Here is a 20,900-nt window from a genome sequence, read left to right as displayed (position 1 = left end):
TGGGAACCACTGCTCTAAGGCTATTGATGTTCTATTATTATTATTATTATTATTATTATTATTATTATTATTATTATTTTATTGTTTATATGCCACCCATCTGACTGGGTTGCCCCAGTCTGGGCGGCTCCCAAAAAAATATTAAAAACACAGTAAAACATCAATCAATACAATAGTTGTATCTGTTTGACATCTGATGGGAGGGCGTTCCATGGGGAGGGTGCCCCTGCCAGGAAGGCCCTCTGCCTTGTTCCCTGTAACCTCACTTCTCACAGTGAGGGAACCACCAGAAGGCCCTCATAGGAGGACCCCAGGCTGAGCGATGGGGGTGGAGACGCTCCTTCAGGTATACAAGGCCAAAGCCATTAAGGGCTTTAAAGGTCAGCAACAACCCTTTGAACTGTGCTCGGAAACATACCGGGAGCCAGTGCAGATCCTTTTGGACCGGGGTTATATGGTCCTGGCGGCCGCTCCCAGCTGCCACATTCTGTATTAGCTGTAGTTTCCGAGTCACCTTCAAAGGTAGCCCCAAAGGTAGAGTGCATTGCAGTAGTCCAAGCGGGAGATAACCAGAGCATGCAGCACCCTGGCGAGACAGTCCGTGGGCAGGTAGGGTTTCAGCCTGCATACCAGATGGAGCTGGTAGACAACCACCCCAGATACAGAATTAACCTGAGCCTCCATGGACATGTTCATTGGTTTCATCACGACTCTTCTTGGTGTCCAAGTTCAATTTAATAAAGCAATGTGCCACGAGATGAAATGAGCTCCCACGACCCACAAAGTTTAAGGATCCCTGAACCAGATACTGTGATCTGCCCACTTTTGCCATTGGTTCAAGATCTTAGTGATGACCTACCACGGCCCAGGTGCAACAGACCTGAGAAGCCATCTCCATGCCTAACATTCCACCGTTGCAGCCCTTAAGTTTCAGGGTGGTTTTCCTGCTGCATTCACTATCTATGCACCAAGTTAGGACTGCAAGAGAGTGCAGAGAGGTTTGTTTGGGCCTCTCAGCAGTGCGACCTTCTTCCCCTCAGAGACTCCCCAAAGCCCAAATGTGACAACAAAGGCAAGTGTGCAGAAATTAAATAACCGTGTGGAATATTCTTTACAGGACTGTCCCACTTTGGACTGCAGGTTGGGGAACTATAACCACAGAATTGTAGAGTTGGAAGGGACCGCAAGGGTCCTCTAGTCCAACCCCCTGCAATGCAGGAATTTCAGCTAAAGCATCCGTGACAGATGGCCATCCAACCTCTGCTTAAAATCCTGCAAGGAAGGAGAGTCCACAACCTTGTGAAGGAGACTGTCCCACTGTCAAACAGCTCTTACCATCAGAAAGTTTTTCCTGATGTTTAGTCGGAATCTCCTTTCTTGTAACTTGAAGCCATTGGCCTCCAGAGCAGGAGAAAACTGAGATCTTCGGATGAAGGGCAGTAAACACATTTAATAAAGAAATAACCTGGAAGGGTCCTTTTCCCAGGTTGGGCCCAAACCTGAGTCTGGACTCACAGCCCTTCTAAAGCCCTTTCTCAGAAACATGAATATTCCAGTTACCTCAAGAGTGGGGAATCTATGACCCTCCCGGTGTTGCTGAACAACAACTCCCATCAGCCCCTGCAAGCATGTCCAATGGGCAGGAGTGATGGGGGTTACAATACGATATGATACGGTGATACAATAATCTTTATTGTCATTGTCCCATATAGAACAACGAAATTGAAAAAATCTACATCAGACCAACAAGCCTGTTATCCCAGCCTGGTTAGCCCCCTAAAAACTCTGATACCCCATAATTCAATACAATATACTCCCATAGAGACTACCTTACCTTGTTGTTTAGCAACACTTGGAGAGTCAAAGGTCCCCCACTCCTGATCTCAAGAACCACAGGTTCTTCATTCTTGCTTTTTCTGGTTCTTAGGTGGCAAAAAATCACAAGGGCCCTGAAAATGTATATACAATGCCCCCTCTTTTTTTCATAGTTCAAAACTTGAATATATGCAAGTTTTGAACATAAATGCATATAGAACATATTCTTGTTCTGAATTTCTCCACTACCACCAGCACTTTTCCCCCACCAACCGTTGAAAGCAAAAGAACCACCTTCTAAAAATTCGTAAATAGTACCTACAGCTCTCCCCACCCTCCCCAAGATCAACGATATTTCGGAGTGGGGGGAGGAGAATGCTCAAAGCCTTTGTGAGTAATTCCATTTCAGCAGATTTTCAATGCCATTTAAATAAAAAGATTCCCCCCCCCTCCCAAAGTAACCACACACCAACAGAACATATCTCGTATTATCTCCAGGTTTCAATAACAGGCCAGAAAAGAGTTCCATGGGTCCGTGGGAATGATAAATGAAAGCAGCTCTGGCCAAAAAAAAAACCACAAAAACACCCTTTCCATTTCAGCAAGCTTTCAGATTGCAGTGCTTTGCATGTTGCCTTTAAGTCCAAAGAACATAAAGGGGCTTGTTTCTGTGTAACCATGCATAGGACCGAATTGTTAGCCATTTTCATCTGTCCCCATACAAGACAGCCACTGATGTTGATTCATACCCGACAAAGTACAAATCTTACTTATACCTGTCAATATAGCTAGAACGGAACGGCTGTGCTGCACGTAAATGAGTGGCAATTTTACTAAGTGCATTGCAAAAGCAACCTATGCTTGATTAATCATCGCATTTTCAGTTGTATCCCCTGCCCGTCTTTTCTATAATTTGATTTTTTTTAAAAAAAAAAAAAAAAAGGAACACACACATGCTTCTTGCAGCTGAGCAATTATATCCATGCAGCCATCCCTTGAAGCACTGGTGTGTCAACATCTGCCTTTTGTCCCTGAATCTCCCCTCTCTGCTCCTGATGAGAAAGCTCCCAGCTCCAATTTGCATCCCTTTCTAGAGCCATCTCTCCAGTATCTCCAATGTCAACAGTGCAAGGAGGGGAAGCAGGCAACCAAGACGTCTTAGCTGTGCAGCCTTGCATTTCTCGCATCAAATAGAGGAGCTGGATCTACAGAGGCACTTCTAATCTAAAAGCAGGCAGGGGAGTAGGAGAAATGAAGGGGATGATGAGAGAGAAAGCCATGGAGGGGTGAGATATAGTTGGGTCTGTGTACCATTCAGCCCGAGATAGTGCTACGGTGAGACTACGCCAAGGCAGGAGCAAAGCAGTGAGCAATTCTGCTCCACAGATCTGAGCCAATACGGAATCGCATCTGCTGTACATACAGACATTCAAAATACAAGTCCTTGCTCCTTTGCACATGGGACAAAAGGATGGAGCATTTGCTCCGCACTAAAATTGGGAAGAAAAAGACGCTGTGCTCCAGTAGGCATAATCTTGGGCAAAAATGGGACTTTGGGTTTTATCCCTGCAGCTACCTAGGCCCAACCAGTTGTATAAAAGCTCCCCATCAGAAGAGAAACAGTTTCCCCATCTGTACATTGGGGCTAGTGGCGAGGATGATAATAGAGCCTGGCAGAGGCTGGGCAGCATCATCATAAGAATCCCAAAATGCTGTCTCAACAGTAACTTTGATTTACTGCATGAAGCCCTTGGGGAGACAGTACATGGCAAGTCATCCCCCCCCCCCCTCACCTTGCAATTATTCCTCCAATTGTTTGCAAAGAAAGTAACATGACCGATAGCAGGTAGCTGTCATTTGGCTGGAAGCGGAGGAGCGGGGAGATGCAGACACAAGCAAACAGGCTCTGAAATGAAATGAACATTTATCCACTAGAGCAGGCCAGCCACACTGCCAGAGGCAGCTAGACCTGTGTCTTTTTCAGAGAGAGATACAAAAACGGGGAAAGTTGGCGATGCCCAATCCTGGGATCTTGCCTTTGAGATGATGGAGCTTGGTCCTCAGTAACTGAAAAACTAACTGCAATCCAATCTTGCGCTCCCCTGAGCCTACCGATACGAGAGGTCTGCCATCACAACATACAGAAGCAGAGAGTTCCACAGGTAACTGACGCATTGTACAAAGCACTATTCCCTTTCGTTTTTGTTTCTTTAGATATACAGCTTACCACTTTCAATGGATAGCTCCCTCATTTGTTTGGGTTTTCTTTGTTTTGCTTTGTTTTTAGTTTAGCGAGAGGGTGAGTCATTTTTTCTACCCTCCCATCTCTTCCTCCCCACCCCCCTTCCCGGTTGTTGCTTCATCTCTCACCTTTTTCTGTTTTTACCCAATGATGGATCGATGGCTAAGCAAAGCTTAATGGACACGTGTCTCCCCAACCCTGCAAGCAAAGCAGCCTGGCGCCAGAATCGAGGCCCAAAACTAACTGGTTATGGCAGGGTTTTTTCTGGTTTTGTGTGGTTGTTTTTAAGAGTAGCAAACTGGCGAGTAACCCTACCGCGCAAACAGCAGGGGGAACTGGCACAAATCGGTGCACGGGAAGGGATGGGGAAAAGGTAGCAGTGCCTTGCCTATTCATCTCTTTGCAGCTTGCAGATACGGCTTGCAGATAGCACTTCCGTCCAGATACAGCCAAGACAAATAGGTAGGATGGGAGAGAGGGAGAAAGGGAGAGGGCTATGGTAGGCGATCTCCAAGGATGGACGGCAGAAGGGTAGGTGGCTAGGCAGATATTTACAACTGGAGATCTCCCGACTAGGTGCCTAGGTGGACTGAACGATAGATGGAAGGAATGGCACAGCGACGGATGGAGAAGAGGAAGAGGGAGGGATGCTGCTGTAGAAAAAGGTTGGGAATGCTGCAAGAATGGAGGTGGATGGAGAAGGGGGAATTGGCTGGGAGGAAGGAATCCTAGATGGAGGGGCCCGTGGCTGGAGGGGGCAGGATTGGGTTTTCAAAGGGTTATCGATTAAAGGGGTGCGGGCGCCTTTCGGCTTGCCAGAAGAGATGTGGAGGCAGGGGAGATGGAATGGAGAGATGGTCCTACGCGGCTGGAGCGGTGGTGGGTCTTAAGGAGGCCGCCCCCGCCACCCCCCAGTTGAGACCACTACCACCACCTCCCGCCCGTCCGCCGGCTCCCTTTACTCACACGTAAGCGTGGTAGATGAACGCCCAGCCTCGGGGCCTCTCGAGCACGTTGTAGAGGAAATTCTGGAGCTTGCGGTAGAAGGCGTTCCTCTTGGGCGGCTTGCCGGAGACGGCCGAGCGGGGCTTGCTGAGGATGGAGCCGCGCTTGCTGCCGCCCTCGGGGCCGGCGATGAGCAGCGCGCCGTCGCGGGTGGAGTCCGGCGCGCCGGGATCGAGACCCACGAAGCCCACCTTGAGCTTCTTCTCCCCCGACGCGCTCGGGTACACGCCTCCGTTGCGCGATTTCTGCACCATCCTGCTTTGGTGGGGGGGGGGTTGCGATGGGGCGGCGATGGGGGGGAGGATGAGGAGGGGGGGTCTCAGAGGGGCTGCGAGGGGGGAGCAGGAGGAGGGTGAGGAGGGCGATGGGGCTGCCCCGGGCCGGATGGGGGCCGTGGCATGGCGGGGGTTGCGGGGAGCGGTCGGCGAGGAAGAGGCGCGGAGGAGGGAGGAGGAAGAAGAGCGGGCGCTGCGGCGGAGGATGCCGCAGCTTCCCCGCGCTGGCGGAGGAGCCGGAGGAGCGGAGGGGAGGGAGGAGGCGGCGGGTGGCCGGGAGGGGGAGCGGCGTGGAGGGAAAGCGAGAAGGAGCTTCTGCAATCTGGGCAGCCCACTCTCCGCCTGCTTTTGGCGCAGCTCCGCCCCGACGCCGGCGGTGCCTCCCCGCGTCCCCTCCCTTAACCCTTCCTGCGCCTCTCTCCGGCTGCCGGCAGCCTTGGCAACGGCGCAGGCGGGGGGGGGGGGAATCACACCATCAAAATATTCTATTCAAATATACCGTCGATATTTGAATAAAATATTGGGGCCCCAGGTATGGCTCTCCCCGCATGATCGATCAAAGCAGGCGTCCATGCACACCATCTGAATGGCAATGCCAATCAACTGAGGCGGCTGGCCCCTCAAATATTTTATTTTGGGGTGGCAAAGGAACCGGAGCATATCAGCCAACTGCTAGTGGCCGAGGTCTCTTGCCCCCAATAAAGTCCCTCACCTCCGTTGATGGGCAAATGATATGGGTACACCACTCATGTGATCAGTTATTCAGGGCTGAGCTTACCTGGTTCCCCCTCCCCCCAATATTTGATTCAAGTTGGAACCCCTGGAGCTCGGTCCCTAAGTGTTGGTTCCTATGCACAGAATTGTAGCGACCCTAGGGTCATCTAGTCCAACCCCCTGCAATTCAGGAATCTTTTGCCCAGTGTGGGACTCGAACCCACGACCCTGAGATTAAGAGCCTCGTGCTCTACCAACTGAGATCCTGGTGGTCCCTTCCAACTCTACAATTTTATGAACACAAAGCATAATCCTTCAACGACCTTATTCAAAGAAACCAGAACCTGGGTTCTGCAGAACTGACACTCGAACTCAGGTCGCAAGGGAGAAACATGCTAAAAAGAAGAAGAAAAAGAGTTTAGATTTGATATCCCGCTTTATCACTACCCTAAGGAGTCTCAAAGCGGCTAACATTCTCCTTTCCCTTCCTCCCCCACAACAAACACTCTGTGGGGTGAGTGGGGCTGAGAGACTTCAGAGAAGTGTGACTGGCCCAGGGTCACCCAGCAGCTGCAGGTGGAGGAGCGGAGACACGAACCCAGTTCACCAGATTATGAGTCTACCGCTCCTAACCACTAAACCACACTGGAAGGCACGCTTGGCAAATCCACACCGTGATCAACTCCCACCCAAAAAACAATGTCCCCACTGTGGAAGGATGCGTGGATCCAGAATTGGCCTCCACAGTCACTTACGGACTCATTGTTAAATCCGTGTTTATGGAAGACAATCTTACTCAGCTATGAGTGATCGCCAAAGAAGAAGAATAAATTATAATAAATTTTTATTTATACCCCGCCTTTCTCGGTGAAGAAGAAGAAGAAGAAGAAGAAGAAGAAGAAGAAGCATGCAGAACTGGGCTGTGATTAAGCATACGCATGCACAAAGCTGCAAAAGACAGAAAAACAAACCCATATATTGTGCCGAAAAGATTTTTATATATATATAAGATATTTATTAAAGTTTTAGAAGTACAAAAAGAGAAATCAAAAAAACATCCTTTTAAACAAGAAAAAATAAAATACAAAAAGGAAAAAAGAAAAATCAGTAAGCAAAAAGAAGAATCAAGAAGAAAAAAGAAAAAGGAAACAATACAACAAATCTTCCCATTACTTTCATTAGCTTATTTCCCTGACCTCCTCACACCTCCCTTTCTTGTATTCTAAGTCAATTATCCATTTCAGCAAATCCTTTCCCTCTTTTCAAATTTTTGTCCTGAGAATTTTTCTTAATACTAATATAAGTTTACTTTCCTTCCTTTCACCAATTAACAGTCTATTTTTCTTAAATCTTTGTTACATTTCTGCTAGAGTCACATAAATTCATTCCAACATCATTCTAACGAAAAGATATTTTTAAGACAAAACCTGCTGTATTCAAAATAATCTTGAGGCAGTCCCATGGTAGAATATGATTGCAAGCTCTGAGATGCAAGGTGCTTCCTCAAAGCTACAGCAGATAAAACATAAAGCTGGTGCAATTGTGAATTGATGGCTTTAAAAAAAATTGCAAAAGGGTCCCGGCAGTTTGTTCTCTTGGCCCAGCTGAGTTGAGGTAACAAGCAAGCTTTTCAGCAGCACAAAACTTTGGTTCAGAGCGCCACAGCTGGCAAAGTTGGCATCAGGCAGCAACAAGTGAAATAACAAACCATAAAGAGCTTTCAATAGACAAATAAAACATCAAACCATTATGGGCTTTCAGTAAACCCCAAATTTCATGTGGCATTGACTTCCTGAAATAACATATTACTTATCCTTATGCCAGTGGCAAAATTAACCGTTGCAAAGCATCGGAGGACTCTGATTGCAGAGCTGTTCTTGGACTGGCACCAACAGATATGTAGTCTAGCGCTAATGGAAAAATTAATATCTCAGTGATGGGCACGCTGCAAGAATCAAAACACAGACAACTTCTCTGCTGTTTCGTTCTCCTTTATTAGTCATGATAAAAAGAAATATGGATTCTGGACTACTCATACCCAAGGACAATTGTGGGACAATAATGTGATGCTAAAGGGGGTGGTTTGATGTGCCTTCTCTACCTGTAATCATCCTCAGTTGCTTTCTGTTTCTTGTGTTATCTTGCATTTGACAGTTCTAACCTTAATAATGCTTCCTACCAATATTCTGGGGCAGAAAGCATACTGTACTTTGTGTACAATACTCTGGTTAGGAGGCCAGGTTTGGAGATAAGCTTCACATTTGAAAAACAATAAATATCAAGAATTTCATACCTGAGTTCTTTAAGAACTCTCTGGTGAATGTCAATTTGGCCCCAGCATCTTGTCAATTTTCAATTAATAAATTTGTATCAATCTTTGAAAAGTGTATTTGTTTTATTTATTTTTTGCTTTAGCATCAATAAATACTTGTCCTGGGATATGCAAGAGAAAAATAAAGCTTCATCTTTTGTCATCTTTGTTGTACAAAGGGCTCATCTACACTTGTCCCGTGTCTAGAAAGCATGAGTCTGAACTGTTTTCCACTCGTCCCAAACTTTCTAGGCATGAGTCCAAGAGATTCTGCCTTTCCCCACTGCTTTCCTCCAGAAAAACCACTCTTTAGTGCAAAATTGGAACAAATGGCAATCCACAGAACAATCAATTGCCATTTGTTCTGATTCAACACTAAAGAATGGGCTTCCCCTGGGAAAGGCAGCAGGGCAAATGGAGGTGTGGATAAGCCCATTGTTTTACACATACCCCCTCCCCCCAAAAAAATAGGTTGCAAAGGTGGGAGATATCTCTCTGATAGCATCCACTGGAAAGACTGATCCAGGTATTTCATTAACTTCTCGGTGATTTGCTCCTCCTCCTATAGCACTTATTTTTTCTCTTTTCCATCTAAAAGTCCTCTTCTCTTCCTTTCTATTATTTTTTCCATTTGCAAATGAAAGGGGGAATTAAAGAAGAAGATAAAATAAAGAAAAAAGAAATAATATACAAATAATACTAACAGTAGCAAAAAAACACAACACCTCACAATATTGGCTCACATTACAGATACAGTAACCATCACTACATGTGTCTTAGGTTAAGCATCTAATATACAGTAATATAAGCCCTCTTGATGTTCGAGCAAGTATCCACACATATTTGACATCTATATGATGCAGGTATGAATGCAGGCAAGGCAGTGAGCTCCTCAGACCAACTGTGCAATATACGGTAGGTGTTTCTTTTCCCAAGCTCCAGGTATAAGTTTCTTAGCAACCATAAAGGCTCACAAAATCCATCTAACAGTGCTTCTGCTTATCAGACCTACTGCCAGCTGGGGCAAGCCCAGAACTGGATGAGGCCTCTGAGAAGGAGAAGGACCTCTAAGCAGCCCTGTCACCTACCAAGTCCATGCTGTATTACTGTGATGGCCTGGGACTCGGGCTCAGACTCGAAACCAGAGGAGTCTCAGTCTGCACCAGATCCTTTGCCTCAGGCATCATCCGAACCAAGTCTGGGGCCTGATCCTGAAGAGCCCCAGTCTGCACAGGTTCCCCTGCATCAAACACCACCTGGGCCGAGTCAGGGGCCTGAGCCTGCCCTGGCTCCAGATGCAGGGATTACCTCGTTGCCTCCAGCTGGCCATCACTTACAGCTGCTCCTCTACCGGTTTGGTCAGGGGAGGCTGAGGTGGCCTCTGGGTCTAGTAACCCACCGATGTCTCCCGAGCTGCAGAGACTGAGGTCTGAGAGAAGGAGAGACCTGAGTACTCGCAGGAGGAGTGCTTGCCTTCGGGCGAGACAGGGAGGTGAGTTGCTGGGGGATCAGGACCGGCCGCTACCTTGACAAAGATAAAAGGCTGTTGGACCCCACCCCAGGTTGTGGGAGCAACATTGCTGTATGCTAGATCCTGTATCTGTCCTTGCGTGGTTTCCTGCCTTGGCCCTGTTGGACTGACTCCTAGCAGAACCTTCGGATTCTGGTCCGGTCCTGGACCGCATTTCACAGGTTACCTCCAGGCCCAGCACAATTACCTAGGACCCTCATACCTACGGGACCGCCTCTCCTGGTATGTCCCACAGAGAAACTTACGGTCTTCAAATAAAAACATCTTGGAGGTCCCAGGCCACAGAGAGGTTAGGCTGACCTCAACTAGAGCCAGGGCTTTCTCGGCTGTGGCTCCGCTCTGGTGGAACCCTCTGTCACAAGAAACTAGGGCCCTGTGGGACTTGACATCGTTTCACAGGGCCTGCAAGACAGAGCTGTTCCACCACGCCTTTGGCCAGGGCACAGCCTGACTCCCTCCTTTGGCAATCGTCACAGAACTCTAGCCCAATGGTTGCCATTAATTTGATTTGAATTAATTTTATAATGAAATGATTTTAGAATGTTGTATTATTTTATTGTTGTTAGCCGCCCTGAGCCCGGCTTCAGCTGGGGAGGGCAGGATATAAATAAAAAAAAATTATTATTATTATTATTATTATTATTATTATTATTATTATTATATGACCACCCAGTTCTGCTTGGTGCAGCTGCAGATTAAAGGTCCTGACACACCCTGAATGGTCTCACTTTGCAGTGTTGTACCCCCCCACCCACCCCACCTCAACCAAAACTTGAAAACAGAGGAGGACACAAGTGGGGAGGCAAGGACCTTTTGAAGAAACACCGTTCCCCCACTCTGAGTCCCAGGGCAGTCCCTGTCATCCCCACACACAGCTGCAGGACACAGCAGTAGCTCTTGAGGCCAGAAACAACTTCTCAGAGGCGGTGGAGCGAACAGGTGGGCTGGGCTGCTCCATCTTCAGAAGGCCTTTGCACCTTGCACATCTCCCTGGCCATTGCTGAGAGCACTGCAGCCAGCTTTCTCACAGGGCTCTGTCCAAGGTGCTGACCACTTCTGCCTCCTCTGAGGCAGACCCTGGCTTTACCTAGGACCCTCATACCTATGGGACCGCCTCTCCTGGTATGTACCACAGAGGAACTTACGGTCTTCAAACAAAAATATCCTGAAGGTTCCAGGCCACAGAGAGGTTAGGCTGGCCTCAACTACGAGCCAGGGCTTTTTCGGCTGTGGCTCTAATCTGGTGGAACGCTCTGTCACAAGAGACTAGGGCCCTGCGGGACTTTACATCTTTCCACAGGGCCTGCAAGACAGAGCTGTTCCACCAGGCCTTTGGTCAGGGCACAGCCTGACTCCCTCCTTTGGCAATCGTCACAGAACTTTAGCCTAATGGTTGCCATCAATTTGAGTTGAATTAATTTTAATGAAATGATTTTAGAATGTTGTATTATTTTACTGTTGTTAGCCGCCCTGAGCCCGGCTTCGGCTGGGGAGGGCAGGATATAAATAAAATTATTTTTATTTTATTTATTTTATTATTATTATTATTATTATTATTATTATTATTATTATTATTATTATTATTATTTCCCTATCTTTCCTGGACTTGACCCGGCCTTCTGAGTAAGTGCTGTTATTATAGCCCATTTCCCCAGTGAGTTGGGCAGAGGGTCAGAACAGGATCCCAAGACCCTTCGAGACCATCCCCAGGACCCCATGAACAGGGAAATTTTTCAATTTGCAAAATGTAAAAAAAGGTAAAGGACCCCTGCATGATTAAGTCCAGTCAAAGGTGACTATGAGGTTACAGCGCTCATCTCACTTTCAGGCCAAGGGAGCCAGCATTTGTCCACAGACATCTTTTCCGGGTCATGTGGCCAGCAGGACTAAACCGCTTCTGACGCAACAAACACTGTGATGGAAACCAGAGCAGTGCACGGAAATGCTATTTACCTTCCTGCCGCAGCGGTACCTATTTATCTACTTGCACTGGTGTGCTTTCGAACTGCTAGGTGGGCAGGAGCTGGGACAGAGCAATGGGAGCTCACTCCATTGCGGGGATTCGAACCGCCAACCTTCTGATCAGCAAGCCCAAGAGTTTCAGTGGTTTAGACCACAGCACCACCTGCATCAGTCTCTGAAAGCTGTATTGTTATTTTTTGCTTTAGTGTAGATAAAGACGTGTCCTGGAATATGCAATTTAAAGAGAAAGTGCTCGTGAACATAGGAAGTGATGTATCAACGTGGAAACCCAGAACTGAAGGGACTTTAAAAGACAATTAGACGAATTCATGAGGGGGAGAGGGCTCTTAATGGCTACTAGCCACAATGGCTATGATCTGCCTCCACGGCTGGAGGAAGCAATGCTTCTGAATACGTATTGCTGGAAACTACAGGAGGGGAGAGGACTTTTGTGCTCAAATCCTGCTTGCGGGTTTTCCACAAGCATCTCTTTGGCGACTGTGAGACCAGGATACTGGATAATAATAATAATAATAATAATAATAATAATAATAATAATTTATTATTTATACCCCACCCATTTGGCTGGGCTTCCCCAGCCACTCTGGGTGGCTTCCACAGAGACCAAAATTACACTAAAATGTCACACATTAAAAACTTCCCCGACAGGGGTGCCTTAAGATGTCTTCTGAATGTCAGGTAGTTATTTTTATCTTTGACATCTGGTAGGAGGGCATTCCACAGGGTGGGTGCCACTACTGAGAAGGCCCTCTGCCTGGTTCCCTGTAGCTTTGCTTTTCACAATGAGGGAACCGCCAGAAGGCCCTCAGCGCTGGACCTCAGTGTCCGGGCAGAACAATGGGGGTGGAGATGCTCCTTCAGGTACACTGGGCCATTGGTCTGATCTACCAGACTTGTATTATGTTCTAAAGTCAGTGCCTGCAAAGCTCCAAAATCTTCCTGGATGTTTAACTGTGTATTAACAAATGTACTTTTTTCTGACTGACGGTCAAATAAAAGGTTGATGATGATGAAGTCAGTGCCCACCTGACAGCACAAGGCCTCCCATCCCTGGGCCCTACTCAGGTGAAAGAACCCAAATCCAAACTTTAGCCTGCTCACCTTCCAGGACAAGATCGAAAGGTGTTCCACTGGTACACAGAAGCTGCTGATGCAACATGCTTCAACAATTTGGGCTCCTGAACTACTGGACAGCTCTTGCTGGCAATGCAGGACTCTGGTCCCAAAGCAGTAATAATAATAGTAGTAGTAATAATAATAATAATAATAATAATAATAATAATAATAATAATTTATTATTTATACCCCGCCCATCTGGCTGGGTTTCCCCAGCCACTCTGCGGGGTTTCCAACAAAATATTAAAATACCGTAATGAATCAAACATTAAAAGCTTCCCTAAACAGGGCTGCCTTCAGATGTCTTCTAAAAGTCTGGTAGTTGTTGTTCTCTTTGACACCAGGTGGGAGGGAGTTCCACAGGGCAGGCGCCACCACCGAGAAGGCCCTCTGCCTGGTTCCCTGTAACTTGACTTCTCTCAGTGAGGGAACCGCTAGAAGGCCCTCAGAGGTGGACCTAAGTGTCCAGGCAGAATGATGGGGGTGGAGATGCTTCTTCAGGTATACAGGACCGAGGCCGTTTAGGGCTTTAAAGGTCAGCACCAACACTTTGAATTGTATTCAAATGGCAATGAGAAGAGTTTTCAGGAAAATGACATTTCCCTTGGTCTCCTGAGCCTGTGCATACTCTGACCCCATGTGCCAAGACAGTGGAGAGGAAGAAGGAAAGATTCACTCCTCTCGCTGCACACCAACTTGCTGCTACCACCAACAATGAAAAAGAAGCAGGGAATGTGATTGTGAGAAAAATCTTTTGTCTATAGGGAAAGGATGGTGGACACTGAAGGACAGGGCCAGCCCACCCATGAGACAAGATGAGGCGGCTGCCTCAGGCGGCAAGAACCACTGAGGCAGCAGATCGAAATGTAAGTCATTCTTCCCCTCCATGTTCATGATGTATGTAGGTCTTCACTCACACCTTCTTCCCTCGCATAGAGGGGGAAGCTCCATTTGGGGTCTGCCTCAGGTGGCAAAATGTCTTGGGCAGGCCCTACTGGAGGATAACTGAGTGCTTAGAGAAATTGCCCACGTTCTTCCCATCTTTCTTGGAGAAACTTATACTATTTCCAAACCACGGAGCGCTTAGGAGAGCATTGCCATGTCTGTACCGAATAATTTCTGGTTAGCTTGCTTTTTATATACTTTTTATTGATTTTTTCCCACAACAAAGAAACAAAGCATGTTCCAGTAAAAGGTATAAAAAGGAAAAGATAACTCTCCTTCGTTCCACAATCATCTTAAGTTTCATATTACATTCACAGCAACAATTACAAGTTAATCGATATTTGCTGCTCTGTGATTGTGTAGTGAATAAGAAAGAGAATAGCAAACACAGTCCCTGGTTATCTTTCATCATTGTTAGTAAAATACTGTAATGGAAACCACTGAAATTTGGGAAAGGCATTAAATACAATATACATTTTATAAGAATGTTAGCATCACAAATTCCAACGTCTTGCATAGCGAGATGGAGAGGGAATGTTGCTTTCTTGTTTATTAAACATATGTAATAAAATCATATCATTCTCCAACAAAGTGATTTTTTTTCACTTTTCCACACGTGACTCTTATTTTACCTGTAAGTTCTTCTGCAAAAGTGAGTTGTCCCACCTTATAGATCGATAACCCACTGTAGAGTTCTTTAGATGCTTCCAATGGTCTAAGCAATGGTCAATCAAGTGATTTCTGGTTTGTGACAGCTTTTTGGAAAATGGGGTGGTTTTTTTCTTGGGGCTGATTTGAGATAGAAAGCTGACCTTTTATATAAAGATATATAGATGATAAAGATATAGAAGGAGTTTTGCTAAGGCACCTCCACCCAATTCCCAGATCAAATAGCCCTTGAATATCCACCTCTGTACAAGATGAATAAACTCTCAAGGGACTCTCAAGTTAACTCTCCCCTCTTTAATCTCCAAAACAAACTTTTCCTTCTTTACCTTCCAGCCACTGCTCCTTGTCTACCCTTCCTCTGGGACCACGGACAATTCCCTCCCTTCATTTATATTGCTACCTTGAAGATATTTTTAGACTGTGACCATGTTGCCCGAGTCTTCCTTTCCCCAGACTATATAAATTTAGCTCCCTTAGTCACTCTTGACTGACAAACATCTCGGTCGACCTTTTGGCGGGCATCTGTCTTCTATCCTCTGCCTTCTGCTTTGGTTCCGATAATCTGACAGGCCATGCCCCTGAAAAAATTAGCATTGCTTGTTGCACATACAGATCTTATTTGTAAATAAGACCACCCATGTACAAAGTGTTTTACATTACTATCTTCATTAAAATCACCTCTACAACAACCTGGCAGAGCAGGCCATTGCTGTTCTAATTTTTGCACACGAGGAAATTGAATCTCTTTTTTTTAAAAAAATAATTTTTTATTAACTGGCCAATCACATCAAATTAAATCACATCACATAAATTCCGAATTACAAAGCCAAATTTTAAATTTTGTTGGGGGGACCCATACTTCAAGATCCGAAGGGGGATTCTGATCATCTTCTTGCTACTGCGTTAATGTCCAAATCAGTCCCAATCAGTCCAAACAGAGTTCATAATTCTATCCAGTCTTATCTTGCTGTTTCCACATCATATCTTGTTCATATAATTTCTCTTTTTTCTTTATGATCTCTTCTGACAGTCTCCTTAAGCCGATAAACACAAATATAATAATCCTGTGTGAATTTCCCGTTCTTTCAATCCAAGTCCAGATGGTTTCCATATATCATCTCCTTCATAGATAATATCGCTCTTTCCATCATAATTTTACGAAGCTGTCGCTCTTAAGTCCCACTGAGGAGTTTAATCCACAATATATAAACAGCTTTGTTTCTCTTTCTCCTCCCAGACTCAAGACCTCCGACAGAGCTTCCCAAAATGGCGACGGCATTTTTAACTGCGTCATTCCAAAGCTCTTATACCTTCCAGGCTCGTCTTGAAACATGCTTTGGTTCGAACGTTTATCTCCACACAGCCTTAAATCCACAGCTTAAGTCCTTAAAACGACATTTCTGACTCATAAGGGGAGGGGATTCTTGTTTAATCACAGAGAAAAAGAAAGGGAAGTTTTTTTTCCTTCCCCCCTCAGTCATTTGCCGTATTGTATCTTGACGTATCTTCTCATGTTTTATTCATGCCTTGTTTTATCAGAGATGTCTTCTGTCAGCAGTCTTTATTCCCCCTCCTTCCTTGAAGTATATGCAGTTCGCCTCGTCCAAATTGTTTCTTTTGAAGTTCTTGCAGCTAGTGGCGCGAATCAGGGACAGTGTCCAGGAGTGCTGAAGTCCCACAGGAGGGCTTTGTGCCTAGTGCCTCCATCCCCACAAATTTGGGGGTGGTAGAGGGCACAGCAGGCAAGGGCCGTCGTCCCCCCACAATCCTGGGGGGGTTAAGGAGGCTAATTACCCCCATCATAGCCTCTAAATTACCTCGTATGGGTCGGAGAGATGTTATTATCAGCCATCTTCTGATGTGCCCCCTAATGGCCCCCCGAGGAAATTGAGTCTCAGGGCATATTGCTCCACAGAACTATGATAATCCATTTCCTGAAAGTAGGGTTTGGATCGAGATTTTCTAGACCTAAGCCTAGCATGCTGCTCTCTAGTCCTTACATGTGTTCAAAGCTTCTTCCACATTTTTCTATTTTACTACTGTAAAAAAAAAAGAAGAAGACCTATATTTATGCATTTATCTATGCATCAGATCTAACCATGGTTTTTCCCCATTAAAATGCTTAAGGAGCTGTGCAAGAGGAGAAAGGAACCTGGAAATCAGCAACACAGAGAAACAGAAACACAGCAAAATGCTGGGGGGGTGGAGTACCGTATTTTTTGCTCTATAAGACTCACTTTTTCCCTTCTAAAAAGTAAGAGGAAATGTGTGTGCATCTTATGGAGCGAATGCAGGCTGTGCAGCTATCCCAAAAGCCAGAACAGCAAGAGGGATTGCTGCTTTCACTACACAGCGATCCCTCTCGTGGCTTCTGAGATTCAGATTTTTTTTTCTTGTTTTCCTCCTCCAAAAACTAGGTGCGTCTTGTGGTCTGGTGTGTCTTATAGAGCAGAAAATACGGTATTTTTAAAAGCTTGAAGAGGACGGGTACCTGAGTGCCTAACAACACCTGTGTAATAAGAGAATGTCAAATGCTTTTTCAAAATAATAAGCCATAAGCGGACAGCATCAACCCAGCCTTCAGAGCTATCACAGCCTCTGAAAATTCTCCACAAGAACTGCAGCTTCTAGAATCCCAAAGATGTCCTGCAACAGGGCACGAAACTTCAGCAGATTCATCCAGCTAGATTAGAAAATGCAAATGATTTGAAGCTTTCATATGAATTCTCCCCTGCTTAACCTTGTGGAAGGTCTTCCTCGCCTTTCTTCTGGGCTTGATGAGACCAGCTCTCTGGCCAGAAGAATCGCAATGTAGTTGACCTATCGCTGCTTAAAAGAAATCCCTGTTTGTCTGTTTTGAGAAGCATTCAGATTTGCCATGTTAATATTGCATGCACACAACAATAGCTTTCCATCCCTGCTCCAACTCATTTCCAATTTTTACATACAAACACAAAGGGCACCTGCTGGTATGCTAAAAATACAACTGAAATGTCAATAATTGCTCTAGACACCTAGTTGTGCTTTGGCAATAGCGAAGCTCGTTCTTATCAGAGAGCAAGCCTTCCCCAACAATTTGCTGAGCTGCTATGGGATGTTCATGAATATTCCAAATTCTGGAGTTGCTGGCAGCGATGCTGCTCAGAGTTTGGAGAAGGAATAGAATGAAAATTATTGGCATCCATCTGTCTCAAGGGACAACGGAAGAGTGTGCCATTGGGGATAAAGTCACACCATTCGAGAAACAAAATTTAAAAAAATCCTTCCAGTAGCACCTTAGAGACCAGCTAACTTTGTTATGGTAGTGATGTATGGAAGTCAGAGCTGGACCATAAAGAAGGATGATCGCCGAAGAATTGATGCTTTTGAATTATGGTGCTGGAGGAGACTCTTGAGAGTCCCGTGGACTGCAAGAAGATCAAACCTCTCCATTCTGAAGGAAATCAGCCCTGAGTGCTCACTGGAAGGACAAATCCTGAAGCTGAGGCGCCAATATTTTGGCCACATCATGAGTAGAGAAGACTCCCTGGAAAAGACCCTGATGTTGACTGGGAAAGGTTATGGAACACCGGTTTGAAATTTACGGCATGCACTGCCTTGAAGGAAAATATTATGAAAATGGTATACCGGTGGTACATGACCCCAGTCAAGCTAGCTAAGATATATCATCTGTCTGACAATAAATGTTGGAAATGTGGAGAGGCGGAAGGGACATTCTTTCATCTCTGGTGGACCTGCCCGAAAGTGAAGGCCTTCTGGGAAATGATCCATAATGAACTAAAAAAGGTACTGAGATTTACCTTACCTAAGAAACCAGAGGCCTTCCTTCTGGGAATGGTAGACCAGAGAGTGCTTAAGAAGGACAGAACTTTTTTCATGTACGCTACCACAGCAGCAAGGATCTTGATTGCAAAATACTGGAAGACACAAGATTTACCCACGCTGGAGGAATGGCAATCACAGTTGATGGACTATATGGAATTGGCTGAAATGACTGGCAGAATCCGAGACTTGGGAGAAGAAACAATTGAGGAGGACTGGGAAAAGTTTAAGGACTATTTGAAAAAACACTATAAGCTGTATGAATGTTAAAAAAAATGCACCTTTCAGGAAACTCTAGCTTCAGCAAATGTAAGTTAATGAAATGAAAATTAAGATACAAGAATTTAGAGGTAAAATAAGGAAATAACTTTATTGTGTTTAATACAAAGCATACAAGAATTGGGTTATAGTAAAATTGAAATAAGGGAACATGATAAAATGGAAGATACAATAAGTTTTGAAATAAGTTAACAAATTGCTGATGTTTTATATGACAGGGAACGCAGGGTTTGGAGGATGTGGGGAAGTCCTTTAGATTGGATGGAAAAAGAACATGGAAATTGGTTATTCTTCTATTCTATTTTCTTATAACTATCCTTTATTCTTTTTTCTGTATTTCTTAAAATTAATAAAAATATTTAAAAAAAAAAAAGACCCTGATGTTGGGAAAGATGGAGGGCACAAGAAGAAGGGGACGACAGAGGACGAGATGGTGGGACAGTGTTCTCGAAGCTATGAACATGAGTTTGACCAAGCTGTGGGAGGCAGTGGAAGACAGGAGTGCCTGGTGTGCTCTGTTCTATGGGGTCACAAAGAGTTGGACAGAACTAAACAACAACAAGAAGTTTGTTACTGGTATGAGCTTTTGTTTGCATGCACACATCTTCAGACACACTGAAACAGAAGCCACCAGACCTTTATATATAGTGAGACGGTGGGGAGGGGTATTACTCAGAAGGGTGGTGGGAATGGGTGATTGGCTGATGTGGTAAACCGGTTGACGACTGTTAACGACTGCAATTGGTCTTACAGGAAAAAGCAAGGGGTGAGATGGCAAAAAATATGGTAGCTTTATCATGTATAATGAGAATAAGTTGTTTGTTAATAACTTATTACCAAACTTAAAACCATGGAGAGACCTGGTCTAAATAGAGACACTGGATTCTTATCTCATTATACATGATAAAGCTCCCATTGTTGCAGAAGACGATGGGCGTTAATATGCTCTCTGTACAGGTATATATGTCAAAGAATGTCGATAAGTCAGCCTACATCCTCAGTGAGGCTGTAACACCACTGACATGAGATGTAATAAAATGCTTGATGCCACAATTCCTACACAATCTTGCTTCTGCTCACTCTGCTGATACATCGTATAGCGTGCACATGTCTTTTGGATGTGTGCTGATGCTATATGCAGGATTATTACCAAGGGACCATCCTGTCAAACTTCCCCTCCTTTGCCTGTTGTTGCTACTGTTGATGACGATAATTTTGTTGTCCATATATTTGTTGACAGCTGGTGGTCTAAGAAGAAGCCCCTTGGGCTATGCACCAGATCCAGCCAGATCCCAGATCCTGAACCAAATAGAGCTGATTCAGATTTGTCTGGAATTTGGCCAGAGCAGAAAGGATCCCTCCAGAGAGACCTGGTACTGTCTCCTTGAAAGACATCACAGTTTGGATATTTAGTTCCTGGATGAAGAACATGCGTGGTGATGTCAAAAGGAGTGTGAAGCTGCTGACTTGGGGCAGTTGAGAGGAACTGGCTTTGCCAACACCGCCACTGGGGCTCTAGGCCTTGAGAACATGAAGAACTTTTACAGATTGCTCTCTTTTGAAAGAAAACTACATGAAAATGATGTATAGATGGTATGTAACACCAGTACAAATAGCAAAAATGTATAAAACTGGGTCAAACATATGTTGGAAATGTAAAGAAAAGGAAGGAACCTTTTACCATATGTGGTGGGAATGCAGAGAAATTTAAAAAAAGGGGGAAATGATATATAATGAGTTGAAGAAAATGTTTAAAATGACATTTGTAAAAAAAAAAAAGAAGCATTTTTGTTAGGGATTGTAGGACAAGACCTGCCAAGGAAAACAAAGAACTTATTTATGTATGCTACAACAGCAGCAAGAGTCTTGATAGAAAAAGGATGGGAGAATGAGGAAACCCCCGTCAAAAGAACAGTGGCAAGAGAAATTGATGAACTATGCAGAACTGGTGAAATTGACATGCAAATTGCAAGATAAGGGAAACTGTGACTTTAAAGAAGAATGGGAACTTTTTACAAATTACTTAAAAAGACAACAAAATGAACTGGACTCCTTGGCAGGTTTTGAATAAACATAAACAAATTTTGTGAGGGTTAAGATAGTAGATAGATAATACAAGGATGTATACAATTTTACAATATGCAGAGAACAACATGAGTTGAGAAATCAGAGAGAGGAACTGAAGGAAGTCTT

At 44.9% G+C, this 20,900-nt stretch overlaps 1 protein-coding gene and 1 long non-coding RNA gene across 12 annotated transcripts in view; one reads left to right on the top strand and one right to left on the bottom strand.

Annotated features, from left to right (window-relative positions):
- Positions 1-5,683, bottom strand: part of KCNQ2 (potassium voltage-gated channel subfamily Q member 2) — a 146,457-nt gene extending 140,774 nt beyond the window's left edge. For 4 of the 11 annotated variants that reach the window (XM_083744209.1, XM_083744207.1, XM_083744208.1 and 1 more), the window contains exon 1: positions 5,024-5,675. In XM_083744209.1, the coding sequence (XP_083600335.1) occupies positions 5,024-5,316 (293 nt within the window). In that variant the 5' untranslated portion in view covers positions 5,317-5,675. Of the gene's footprint in view, positions 1-5,023 lie in introns of all 11 variants that reach the window. The other 7 variants (XM_083744206.1, XM_083744202.1, XM_083744205.1 and 4 more) reach the window with 4 other exon arrangements.
- LOC310847275 lies at positions 4,382-20,878 on the top strand. The gene is made up of 3 exons (XR_014565752.1): positions 4,382-4,519; positions 13,757-13,858; positions 19,948-20,878. It is a non-coding gene; the product is annotated as an uncharacterized lncRNA (long non-coding RNA).
- Positions 20,879-20,900: the final 22 nt, after the last annotated feature.

Source organism: Podarcis gaigeae (genome assembly GCF_964106915.1).
Source record: "Podarcis gaigeae genome assembly, chromosome: 6".
In the NCBI taxonomy this organism is placed as follows: Eukaryota; Metazoa; Chordata; class Lepidosauria; order Squamata; family Lacertidae; genus Podarcis; species Podarcis gaigeae.
The sequence above is the reverse complement of the archived record's forward strand: the minus strand, read 5'-3'. Positions and strand labels throughout refer to the sequence as shown.